Source organism: Sordaria macrospora, chromosome 5 (assembly GCF_033870435.1).
Source record: "Sordaria macrospora chromosome 5, complete sequence".
In the NCBI taxonomy this organism is placed as follows: Eukaryota; Fungi; Ascomycota; class Sordariomycetes; order Sordariales; family Sordariaceae; genus Sordaria; species Sordaria macrospora.
Window position 1 is genome coordinate 969830 of NC_089375.1, and position 13050 is coordinate 982879.

General features: G+C 51.8%; 3 protein-coding genes across 3 annotated transcripts; 2 read left to right on the plus strand and 1 right to left on the minus strand.

The window, feature by feature from the left end:
- Nucleotides 1-695: 695 nt before the first annotated feature.
- On the plus strand, nt 696-2272 carry SMAC4_09910 (uncharacterized protein; the record flags this gene model as incomplete). Its single annotated transcript, XM_003343236.2, has 2 exons — nt 696-1734; nt 1790-2272. The coding sequence occupies exons 1-2, from the start codon at nt 1417-1419 to the stop codon at nt 2270-2272; spliced, it is 801 nt and encodes a 266-aa protein (XP_003343284.2). The 5' UTR covers nt 696-1416.
- A 1731-nt stretch (nt 2273-4003) lies between these two features.
- On the minus strand, nt 4004-6309 carry SMAC4_08534 (uncharacterized protein). Its single transcript, XM_003345985.2, has 4 exons — nt 5820-6309; nt 5309-5702; nt 4816-5245; nt 4004-4747 (listed from the first exon to the last, which is right to left on the minus strand). The coding sequence occupies exons 1-4, from the start codon at nt 5965-5967 to the stop codon at nt 4556-4558; spliced, it is 1164 nt and encodes a 387-aa protein (XP_003346033.1). The 5' UTR covers nt 5968-6309; the 3' UTR covers nt 4004-4555.
- A 179-nt stretch (nt 6310-6488) lies between these two features.
- Nucleotides 6489-9884, plus strand: SMAC4_08533 (uncharacterized protein). Its single transcript, XM_066090813.1, has 2 exons — nt 6489-7177; nt 7241-9884. The coding sequence occupies exons 1-2, from the start codon at nt 6936-6938 to the stop codon at nt 9495-9497; spliced, it is 2499 nt and encodes an 832-aa protein (XP_065947103.1). The 5' UTR covers nt 6489-6935; the 3' UTR covers nt 9498-9884.
- Nucleotides 9885-13050: the final 3166 nt, after the last annotated feature.

Sequence of the window (13050 nt, forward strand, 5' to 3'; positions counted from 1 at the left end):
GAAGGTAAATACTTTTTATTACATGTGACGAACGGCAGTCTGATCTGCCTAAATGAGATAGCTGAAGGTAGTAACTATCAGTGCTGTTCGGTGAAGCCAAAAGGTTCACAACAAGTATGCTCGTAATACTGGTCTCGGTGATAATGATCTATTGACTACTGTCGAACTATCTAACAATCTGAGTTCTCCCGTAGTCCCTTTATACCTGCTCGCCCTCTGCGAGATATCTGTTTCCGGATGTCCACGTAGACGTGAACTCCATAGCGTGTGGTTTACAAGCTGGCTCGATTCGTGAGTCTGGCTCGACTGGTGAGCCTGGCTCGACTCCCCAGAGCCCTTGCCTGCCCAGAGCTCTTTTCCTGCCTCTGGTTACATTGCCTAGCTTACGCGTGGCTGTTGTGTACCGGTGGCTTGGTTGGCCCGTGTTCCTCGCTCATGGTTCGTAACAGAAGGCCTCCCAACCTTCGTTTATAAGGCTCTTCAGCAAGCAATAACTATCACAATCTACCAGTACCTTTCGGCTACTACTCTATTACTCTATTATTCTATCCCAGCGATAATACTCCTGTGCTTATAACGGTTCGTCACATACTCGTGCGTGGCTTGAGAAATTTAACCTCAAATCAACCTTTCAAACGTTTTTCATCGGATGTCTGGCGGACTATCACCCTGAACCTTCTTTCGAATCTTGGACAATGTGTGGTGAACTTTCTCCACATGTCGAGTCACTCCTAACCCTACTCGATCTCGAAGATATCGACAACCGCCTTGCACCGCGTTTCATACGGGTGTTTTCCTATGCTGGGAAGTACAACATCGAAACTGGTCGGTTTGAAAGGGCACGGATTTTGTTGGAAGCAGCACTCAGGGTGGCAGAACAGGCATATTGTCCGGGACACTCGGCGACCGTCCTTATAGTTTCTGACCTACAACAGTTGAGAATGTATTACCACAAGGATCACCCATTTCAGAACAAAATCGCAGGTGCTGCTACGCGGTTGTACACAAGCTTACTTGGCGTATTGATGAATGTTGCCAATAACATCGCCGCACTTGAAAGCTACGGTCTCTCTGTCGAAAAGACCTTTCAGAATCCAGCAAACCTAACCTGTGAAGAGGAAAAGGCGCTATCATTATATGATGAACTGAAGGCACTGGGACCGGAGGTTTTCAATGACAACGCTAGTCGCATTATGCACTTCACCCTCAACGCACCCCCCTGCCCCTTCACCTCCAACATGCTATTCTTTTTGGGTATAGTTACCAAAGTCCTTGGCTTCGACGACAGATGTGCGGAACAAGAGGCCATATATCGTGCTTTTTTTTTTAGCTCGTCGGACTTGCTTTCCTGAAGAAGAAGGGCAAAAGCATAGTTCCGGCTCACAAAATACGCTTTGGCTTTTCATTTACGAGGCTATGGCGGGACAAGGGAAGGATCTGGAGATTACGGACCTGCTAGGGCCCAGGCCAACAACACTGAACCTGGAAGGTGTCGATATTTTCAACCAAGTGAAAGGTTATAATCTCCTAGGAGCTTTACTAGCAGAACAAAAAAGGTTGGAAGAGGGTGAAGAAATCTACCGAAAGCTCCTTTTTGACAGTCTCAAGGAGCTTGGCTCTCGCCACCCTAACGTGCTAAAGGTGCGAGGGCGGATTGCTACGATCCTTGCGCGGCGAGACAAGCACATAGAAGCGGCAGTCCAGTTCCGCCACGTACTTGAGTTGCGCAAGGAGGTGCTTGGCGATGAACACCCTGATACCCTTAGCAGCTTCTGTCTCTCTTGGGCAGACTCTAAGCCACCTGGCCAAACACGATGAAGCAGAAGAGTTGGTTCGGGGCTCTCTCCAGATCCTTCAAAGCCGTCATGAGAACGGGCATGTCCCACAAACATTTTTCCACGCCGTCATCACCTATGGTGCCATTCTCGAGCACCAGGGGAAGACCACACAATTCAATGAATTTCTCATGAATCACTGGAAGGTTACATACGTAGGTGATTTCGAGGCATGGGCAGGGGACAGGTTCGATGTTGCTGATGAAGGCGAAGAGACATCATCGGATGAAGACGAACCATATGACGAGGATGGGGATTCAGACATTGAAGAGTCAGACATTGAAGGGTCAGAGAGTGAAGTCACAGGCGGTATTCCGGCTGCAGAACCACCCAATGCAAGAACCGGAAGGATTGCCATCAGCGATTTGGTTCACGTTGATAACATGATGGGTGTTGCACGCCACGACAATGGCATAACTGAGAAGAGAGTACTCTGAACCCACTGGTAGACTATCAAACGGGCTTAATGTCTACAGTGTCGAATCGGCAGGTTGAACTCACTGGGGGCTTTCTGTTACGATCCAATCGTTGAGCCTCATGTAAGCTAGATAGATTGACCAATCAGATAGGACCCGGGGTCCCGAGTTTACGGGACCACGGGACGGACCCGATGTCCCGGGCTTTCGGGACCACGGGACGGGGTTGAAGACCAGTATATAAGAAGGCCTCCCGGCCTTCGTTATACCTGGTTCTTCAGCAAGCAATAGCTATCACAACCTACCAGTACCTTTTGGCTACTACTCCGTTACTCTATTGTTCTATCCCAGCGATAATACTCCTGTGCTTGTAACGGTTCGTCACACTTTCCCGCTCTTCAAACAGGGCAATACACTGGAATAAATTCAGTGGGGTCCATTCCCATTGCCCATGGATACGCAGTCCAACAGGAAACGGGGGGGATGTTTCCTACTGGACGGAGACAAGGAAATCCATTTGCCCTAGCAAGTTACCTGCCCCAGGGCAATGGGAACGGCATGGAACTCATGATGGCATCCGCGATATTGGCGCAATCGGATACCACGAAAAGGAGAAGAGATACCGGGGAATCAGTCGCGACGAGCAGTGAATCGCAGACAGAGCAGCCGAGCTCCAAGATGTTGCGGGCCGAATGATATCACCGGACACCAGACGCGAGGCGTCGGTAAACATCAAGGGCAATGCCATGATGCAATATCGACAGGCACAAAATTGAAGCATATATCAGAAACGTGTTTTGGAGGGTCGGATGGCAGCTATCAGTTTGAGCCATTGGAACTACGGGCGGCAGGTCGTATGATTGTCATGAATGCTAGTGGGATACGGCACAAACACGACGCTATCCTGGATGAGGAGACGAGAAGGTGGCTCGTGACGTTTCATGGGGTAGCTTCACATGTTGTTCAATTCGGCTTCTTTCGATTTGGTCATGTCTTGTTTCTGTTTCTAATTTTTTTTGCCTTTCGTCATGCTTATCCGCTTTTTCTTTTCTTCCTGTCATCATCGCAAATCGCCCTCCCCTGAGTCCCAGCTTGATATCCCCTGAACAGATTGTCTTCCTAGCGTTCCCGTCACCGCACACCCGTTTCTCTCTTTCCCTTTCGTCCTCCATCATATAGTAACCCCCGATCATGTACGTAACGCAGGACTAACATGGTTTCGACACTGTTTAGCCTTTTCCGTCCTGTTTTCTACAAATAAATGCCGAAGGTCCACAATGTTATTTAAAAAGAAATAAAAGGCCATGGACTTGAGAACGAAAAATCAGGGGGGGGGGCCGCAAAAGTGTCCTTCCTTCACCCGGCATCTGCAGCGGCCGTAGAAATACCTACTTAATGCCTCCAACAGCTCATGATAATCACATACGACCATACCCACTGGAAAACTCGGGATCCCGTCCGCTCTCCCATAGATAAGCCAGTGAGGGCCAGACTAGTAGTTGGGTCGGTGACGACCAGCGAATCCCTGGTGTTGTATGTTCTTTTTGCCGTTTTTCCATTTCCATTCTCGTTGTGCACTCTGTTCCATTTTCCCTCAAATTCCCTTTTGCGCTCTCACCCTTTCCTTTTTCGAGTCTTGGATTATTTGGCCCTTCAGGAACGGTTTACGGTACGCATAGCAGGTCAGGTCAGATGCATATAGTCGATTCCACAAATCCAACGGCTTTGCAACTGTGGTCCGAATAAAGTTTTCCGACAGAGCCTCAATGCTGTTTCACTGCTGCCGTCACAGTGTTCAGCTGCATCGCTCGACTATTTTGGTGTTACTGTTGGTGATAGGGAGTCGTGTTGCTGAGAGGAGAACCTATGTTCAGTGTGTCGAGGAAAGACGATCACGCACAGACCATGGCCTTGTTTTCTTTGTCGCAATGGTTCCAGGTTACCCCTTCATGATAATCTAGATTCCTCTTGACTAGTCTTCGCAGTCCGCCATTTCGCTCTCGTCTTGATCCCGTTTTGATGGGGAGAAATGATTTCCCTCCTCCGATTGAACAACCGCGCTGATGGGTCAATTAACGATGTGATTGCTGACAGTTTCAAACAATTTAAACACAAAACTGGGTAGTAAAACGCCGCGTAAACGCCAAGTATTCCCGGAGACAATGTCATACATTAATAGGGATCGTTGGAGTTGTTGCCGCCGATTCCTGTCCAACATCACCCGCCATAACGCGAGAACATGCTCTCTTGATCAGGTACTCATAACACCATCCCCTTCCGAATTCATGGGCCTTCATCGCCTTCTCACAGGAAGTAATCGCCTAGGCCCCTACGTCCTGCGGGGATATGCCGTTGGTCGTCTGGAACGGCGGAGAAGATGCTGAACTTCGTGTTTTGGTCGCGATCCACCGTCATAATCGAGGCTACGTTACCGCAACGGTAACAGTAGTTGGGTGCTGACCATACTGTTACGACCGACTTTTCGGCGAAATGGAACTATCAGGCAAACCCGGGTTAGCTGGACTTGATCCTCAAAAATGGCAAGCAACAAAAACGTCACAAACCTTGTAACCCTCATTAACCAGCTGATGCGCTCTTGCAATCGTTGTCAAACCGTTGACATGGTTGAACTCCGTCGCGACCTTGTCTCCGAACAGCCAACCAGCACCACGTGGACTGACAGCCCATGTGTCGACGTCTTCTGGGTCACTCCACACAAGATCGCAGAAGGCACCCTCATGAGGAATCTCCTGGGCACGCGCAACGACGCGGATCTGGTCAATCGTGCGGATCTCAGGACTGAGACCGCCATGGACGCAAAGAACGGTACCGTCCACAATGGCGGCGAGAACAAGGAAGTCAAACACTTGACAGCAAGCCTTCCAGACGGAGGCGTTGCCGTACTTTTGCTGACACTCCTCGTAGAAACCGTAGACCTGGGTGATTTGTCGGGACTCGTGGTTTCCGCGCACTAGAACGATGCGATCTGGGTACCTGTTGGGGCGAAAGCGTTAGCAGCATGAATCGAGCCAAAACAAAAGTTGGGGATCTCCGTACTTTGCCTTTAGACACATGAGCAGGGTGAATGTCTCTAAACTGAAGTACCCTCTATCCACAAAGTCTCCGAGGAAGACGAAGCGGGTGTCGGCCGATTGAGAGCTCGTGTTGGCACTGGATGTTGGGGTGTCCTCGCCCGCGTCCTTATCGCTCGTAGTCCCACCCTCGGTGTCCGTACTGCTCTTTATCTTCTTCTTCAAGTCTGGATCTGTGATTTCTGTCGGGGGCTCGATGTCCTCGGATGTGATGACGGTTGTTGCTGTCTTGGGCGCCTGGACGTTTGTCTCGCCGGGCATGCCACCGGCAACACGGAAGAGTTCGAGGAGATCGTAGAACTGGCCGTGAATATCACCGCAGATGGTAACTGGCGTAACAACAGGCTGGATGTTCGATTCTGAATGACGTGGGGACACAAGTCAGCTGGACAAGTTCCCTTGTCGTGTGTGCGCCTTGAACACGGGATGTATGTGTGCGTGCGCGTGTTCCTGACTAGTAGCTGGTGCTCAAGTACCTTCCATAAGAACTTCCTTGACAATTTCGCAGAGCTGCTTCATGACAGGCTCAGGAAGGTAATGACATTGTTTCGCCTCCTCCAACCACTCATCTAAACCCGCTCCGGGGCGAAGGTTAGCCGGGCCCGGCTTGGGAATGGTGGACATGGTAAATGTTTCGTTGTATCTGATCGGATTCGAGTTCGTTGATATACCGTCCGCAGGGACGAGGGGTTGGGTTGGCCGGCGACGAGAAGCGGGCGAGTGTCAATCGAAGGGATGTTTGTGTAAGCTCCGATGCGCAATCGATAAAGTCGCAAGACGAACCGCGGTTCGCAAGATGTCGTGGTCGAGGCGGGCCTGCTGGCAAACACAAGGGTCCAGGCTATAAAGTTGCTGTCGGGTATGTTGGGTGTTGTTGGTTGTTGGGACGAAAGTGTTTTGGGGATGACGATGAGTGCCGAGCGCGGGTTCTGGATGGTTGACGTTAATGGGGCTGAAATGGAATCGACCTCGACCCTCGAGCCGTGACCAGGGAAACTGGGACTGGGCCAACTGCGGTTCGCGGACAGTGGGTGAGTGCCCTGAATGGATTGCGCTGCAGGTCAAATTACGCGCGCACATTGGCGCCGAGAGCTGCCCCCTCGGCCACTGTGGGTCTGTGCTTCTCCCTTTAAAGTTCTGGAACCCCGGAATGCGGGGCACCTGGGATGTGGATTTCTTATCAAATCCGATAAGGCTGCGCGGTACCTTAAAGACCAAGCTCCACTCTTCCACTTCAATTCGCGGCAATCGCATCATTCCTCTTTGTTACCCAATCCATCCAACACCGCCAGCCCCAGCCGCGCCCTCTCACCAAACTCAACTTCACGACAGCTCGTGTTCCGTCTACCACCCACCATCCCGTATCCCAACACAAGTTCGAGCCAGCCTTGAACCAGCAACTGCTACACGTGCGCGACACATATTCCCTCCGACCGACACTTTTAGTAGCTGTCGATACACGAACCATTATTCCACCAACACCTTGACCGAAGCATGAGGCTGTGATTTTCTACATCAGCACCTCTCCTCGTCGCAACCAACATCTATCTTGACATTTATTTTCGAGGCGCACAGGTCCTCGGAAAGCAATCATGATGGCGGCACCCCAGCTGCTTTTGCGCAAGCCTAATGGCACCGCTGCCGGCCAGACAACCAATGACGCCCAGAACACACCCAAGACCAAGCCTCAGCCCGAGGGCGAAAAGGTTGTTGTCCGCAGACTCCCTCCACTACTAACCGAAGAAGAATTCTTCAAGATCCTCGGCGATGAATGGAAGATGGGCCATGGAAAGGTCGACTGGTTTTCATACTGGCCTGGCAAGAGCTCCCAGCAGTGAGTATAGATGATAACCTTTCACCAAACAGCTGCCCGTACTCACATCATGATTTATCACAGTCCCTCAAGGCCATCTCGACCCACCCGTGCCTACTTTCACGTTATCAAGAAAGATGATCTTATATCGCTCTCACAAGCCGTACAGAATGGCGTGTGGGAGGACGCCAAGGAATCATACAACGACCCGGTCCTGATCCTGCCCCCTACGGTCGAGCTGTCGATCCACAAGAAGATTCCGAGCGACAAGAAACGGCTGGATAACCGGCAAGGCACCATTGATCAAGAGCCCGAATTCATGGCCTTTCTGGAGAGCCTCGCCAACCCCGATGCCCACAAGAACACAGATTCTGCCGGCGAAGCGAATGCTGAGGAACCAACAGGCAAGCCGGAAAAGGTCACCACCACACCGCTTGTCGAATATCTCAAGGAGAAGAAAGCACAGAGAGCCAAGGAGGCTGCACTTGCTAGGAGCGCCAAGCAACATGCCCGACAGGAATCCCAGGGAGGAAAGACAAAGACTGCCACCGCGACTATTACTCTGGAGGAGTTGAAGAAGCGCGCCAGAGAAGCCAAGGGGGAGAGGACGGATAAGATTTCGGAGAAACTGAGGGATAATGTCAAGATTTTGACGAAAAGGGGCGCATCAAGTGCCGCAGCGGATGCCGCCAAGGCCGCCAATACGATTGCCAGCCAGATCCAAGAGAACGCGCGGTCTAGCTCAAAGGCTGACACCCAGACCAAGGCCGCGCAGAGCTCATCGCAGTCCGCCACTCAGTCGACTCCTTCAGGTGACGCAACAACAGAGATTCCCAAGAGCCGACGGGCAGGTATTGCCGCAGCGGCACGCATCTTACAACGTGACTTAGGTCTCAGCCCTGGCAACGCTCATAGAAAGGCACGTCAGGAGGCAGCAAAGGCCGAAGCTGATGCAAAGGCCAGCGCTGCTGCTACCGCCAGTGCCAACGCCAGTGCTGCCAGGGAAACTGCATCCAGAGAGAAGAAGGAGAGGGAAGCAGCCCCTGCGCCGTCGAGCGCTGAACGTTCCTTGACACCAGCCAATGCTGTCGATTCTTCGGCTGCTGCATTGCGTTCGGCTTCTGCTAGGGGACGAGAGTCAGCCTCCGGAAGAACGCGCGGAAGAAGAGGACGAGGCGGAACAACAGAGGAGGCAAAGTCGAAGGGAACAGATGGCGCCAAGGAGGCAAAACCTGCCGAAGTCGCGGCATCACAACCACCGGTCAAGCCCACAATGATCCTCAAGAAGAGGGATTCTACCCAGGCGGCTCCGCCATCCGCACCCTCAGCACCTTCGACGCCTGTAGTCGCCCAACCGCTGGCATCATCAGCCTCGCAAAAGCCCACCACACCCAAGCAGCCAGCCGCCGAAGGCAGGCAAAGGGGCCGTGGTCGCGGAGGCGAGACTAAAGAGAACGCTCAACCTAACGCCGCCAACACCCCATCTACTCCTGCTGGCCCCACCGGTCCTACTCAAGCATTCATCAAGCACGCTCACCAAACACAGGGCGTCACCGATTCAGCACTACGCGAGGCCATGCAAGCTTTTGGCGCCATCAACTCGATCGATATTCGGAAGAAGGGCCTAGCCTACGTCGAATTTGCAGACCCCCAGGCGTTGAAGAGGGCCATAGCCGCGAGTCCTCTGACGATTGCGCGGGCGAGCGTCACGATTCTAGAGAGGAAATCGGAGGATAAGAAGGAAGGTGGCGGTAGGGACAAGGAAAAGGAGATTGCTGCTCCCGAAACTGCGGCGGCAAGTGCGCCAGTGGAGAAGGAGAAGGCGGTGCCAGAGAAGGAAAAGGAGAAGGAGAAGGCACCAGAAAAGGATCCTGCGAGAGAAAAGCGCGATGAGGAAAGAAGAGGGGGGAGAGGAAGAGGAAGAGGTAGAGGACGCGACGGCGGCAGCGGTGACAAGGACAAGGAGAAGGCCGAGAAGGGTGAATCCAGGGGAGGCGCAAAGGGCGATGTTCCAAAGGAAACCGCCCCTCAGGGGGGAGGTGGTTCCGATCGCCCTGTTAGCACACCCAAGGCCGAGAGAGGTAGCGCCGGCTCGGCCGCCGCTACCCGACCAACCTCGGCCCAGGACAAGGGTGAGAAGGACAATAAAGAGAATGAAAAGGGTGAGAAGGGCGAAGGAGACAAGAATCGTCGTGGTAGAAGACGCGGTGGTAGGGGCCGCGGTGGTGGTGGCGATAAGGACAAGGAGAAGGATAAAGAGGGCGGCGGCGGCGGTGGCAGGGGTGAGAGGAAGACCGAGGGTAGTGGTGGTATTTCTGCCCAGGCGGCTCCGGCTTCGTAAACAAGTTAAGAAGGAGGAAGAGGTCAAGGAGCACAGTATCGAAGGGAAAATGATGAGGAAGAAGAGAGAGCATGATCAGTTGAGAGATGAGAGACGATAGAACTTTAATGAATGACAGCGAATGAATGGCTAATTTTCTCCTGTGGTTGACCAGCTGCCCTTCAGTGGCGAAGATGTCTGGGAAAGAACCTTGTGCGCTGGGCTCTGTTTCTGAGGGGTAGTTGAACATACCCTTTACCGCAGCGCAATCGGGGTTCAAAAAAGAGCTTCAGGCGGCAAAACATAACAGAAAAGGCAAGAAACCGATGGCTTTTGGATGTTTTGTCCAAAGATGGAGATCAGTACCTACTAACCTAGATATGCACATCACAAAGCTGGATGCTTGCCACTCTGTCATCGAGGTCGCTGTCTCCAATCTCATCCAATGCAAAAAGGGTCGGGACTTTGTGACACTACAAAGTATGCTATTATCATCTTGCTTATCTATACCCCATCGATTGACCTCAAATAGGTGCCGGTGTCAGTTTGACCCCTTAATCTATATTTATATTCCCACGCGCATGCGTAAAAAGCTACATCTTGACAAAGTGCATCGTGTACAATTGACAACCTAAATGTATTCGATTCTGCCCGATCTTGTCTAACAGCTCCCTCCTGACGGCGTTCCGTTCGATGTGCTACTTGTGAATCATCTCAGTCAGGAATGAATCGCCTCGACGAGGAGGAAAAGAGGTCCTTTTTTTAAGAGAGACTAGCCTAGGGCCCTAGGGTTTAGAAGGAGGTAAAAGACAAAAGAGTCTCTTTTCCTGATTGCCGCTGTTCTGTTGTTATTGTTCACGATTTGTGGTAAATGGGTGACTAGACTGAAGTAATCCGTCCAGTCCGGCGTCCGGCGTCGTCGGCTCCCTCCCGGTCCCTTCTGAGAGCATTGAGAACAAGGAGCCTTTGGAGTCCGGACCTGCTGCACCGACATCGACACCGTCGATTCGATGGATCTAGAAGACTTGGCTGGGCTGCCTTCAATGGCGCCGAGCGTGCTCGCAGCCTCATTCCTTCCATCCTCATGACCGGGGATCTATCTAATCAAGGTGGGCTTCCACGGCCGGCATGCAGCGCGTGTTCTCGCTTCCAAGTTTTAACTGAAGCTTTCGCTGGCGTAGCTCCGTTGATCCCTCAACGATGTCCCATGCAACTGGCTGGTCCGGTGGTGACCTCGAGTCGTTGTGTTTTTCTTCAGATCCTTGATGATGTAGCCACGATTCGAGAAGATTTACAGATTCACGTAGAATGGTTGTTTCTTCCTGGGTTTGAGCAGCTAGTTGTGGTTGATGGCCTCTGGAACTTTTGTTAGTTTCTTTGTCCTGCTGATGGAGCGGACAGTCATGGTTAACCCACACGAAAGAATGGCCCGTGGACCGCATCTCCGGTTTTCACCTACCAGGCAAGCTCCTTCGCCGGTAGAATGGCTGGGGTTTAGGTTGTAGATGGGAGTGATTGGAGGGAATCGGCCAGGTATGTCGAGGCAACTGGTGGTACGGTTTAGATTGAGGTTGAGGTTGGTGATCTTGCACCTTTTTTTTCCCCTCTTGTCTCTCCCTTCTCCTTCGTGTTCGTCTTTTTCTTGCTGTGGTGCCTCTTCCTTCCACGTCCTTGCAGTTCTTCGAACACACTCCAAGCTTCGTCCTAGGGAAGCTCGCGGTTGTTCACTCGAAGCCATGCTAACGTAAGGGATGGTGATGGGCGGCAACGTGGTAATTGCTATGCCGGTTGTTATGGTGGTCATGTTGGTCGAGTACACGCTGATCGAGGATAAGCGTTTGATGATCGAACTAGACCTGGTATCAGGGTTTCGGGCCGTTTTGTTCCTGGGTATAGACGCTCCATCTGATAGTAGAAGTAGGAATTGGATGGTGACAAGCAAAACCAGGTATCGTGGAGACATTTTGATGCAAAGGTAAGGTAGTTCAATCCGTCCTTAAGAAAGTTGGAGTTAGGGACAAAAGAGGCTTGATTGGAAGAGCTGGCGTGGGGGGAGAAAGAAGAGCCGTGTCGAGATGTGTAACCGTCGTCTCAACGCTATAGCTGAGTTGGCGGGAAGTAAAATTGATTGAATGATGGGATGGTTGACGACCGGGAAAAGCTTGGTTCCCAGGGACCAACTGGTATTAAATACCCAAGGAGTGGAAGATCTGTAGTTGTGTGCATTTCCCTGGCAGCTTTCCACCTGCACCATAAGGACAGCTTGGCCGGAAGCAATGGTGATTACCTGAATCTCTTATGCCGTCTTTCGCATGAACCGTTTTCCTGCCCAAAAAATATCCACCAAACCACGACAAGCAGAATTGGGCGATATTCTACTCTCCGAGCGGCGAAGGCAAGTGCATCTCCATGTCTTGGGGTGAAGGACCGGCGGGTGATAGCGGAGACGGACATCCAACGCTATAAACATGTTCCTACACTCTGTTCAGCTCTTGGTTCCTAGGAGATCCCATGTATATGTCAACACCCACCATTTGGTTTTTCATCCAACCCTTGCTCTCAATATCTTCATCATCCCACCGCTGTGGCAAAGCGTCCAACTCATAAACGTCGTTCTCAGCCGCCAGCTCTGCTCTATCCTCACGAACCCAACCCCCCTCCCCCTTTCCCCCCGTAGGAGCCATCGTGGGATCGGTATCAGCAAGCTTCATCATTCTGATCGTCTTGCTCTTCTGTGTTCTCAAACGAACAAGGCAGAGACGTAGAATGATAGAAGAGAAATCATCCCTCAAGATCGAGGAGCCGTCCCAGCTCGCGGACGGCATCGGTACGATTAAGCCATTGGAGTTAGAACAGCCCGAACACAGGACTAGAGAACTGGAACAGCCAGACCAAAACGTGGAACTAGCCGAGAGAGGAATTTAGGAAGAGAGGGTCGAACTGCAAACCAAAGCAAACACGGTTGAACTGGATACTTTACCGGAGCAGTGGGACATGGAGGAGAAAGCTGATGATTCAACCAATGTAGGGAACCGACAGGAGGGAGCCAACGGTATGCACAATGGCCTCCCTACTAGCCCACTAAAAGAGACACAATAGTCTAACCAAGGAATCAAGATGTACAGGGGTCACAATACGCGCGTAAAATGAAGGGACTCCTGGGCTGTGCGTCGCTGATTACCCTCGAAGCGTTCCTGACACGGCCGGTGATAGTATCGGTCAAGATCCTGTTGCTGCTTCTCGTGTGCCAATTGCTGGGCACAGCGGAGGGTACCGTTTCTCTGCTCGAAAAGACAACATGAATTGTCACTCCTGGCGACGGTACTAGGGTTCCCCTACTCCACGACACGGAGTGGTCGTTTGAATACAGCACACCCGAGGAACGACTACAAGCTAATCGGGCCACTGTTTACATCAAGTACCGGGGTCTATCCTCGTTGGACAGTCAAGCTTCCTGTGAAGAACCATTACAATTTCAAGAGGATTCTGTTTGTGCAATGGTAACCACTATAGGACCAGGGGAGGCTTTCAGGCTAGGGAGGTACTCGAATCAATAGCTCTGGGGCCAGTACAG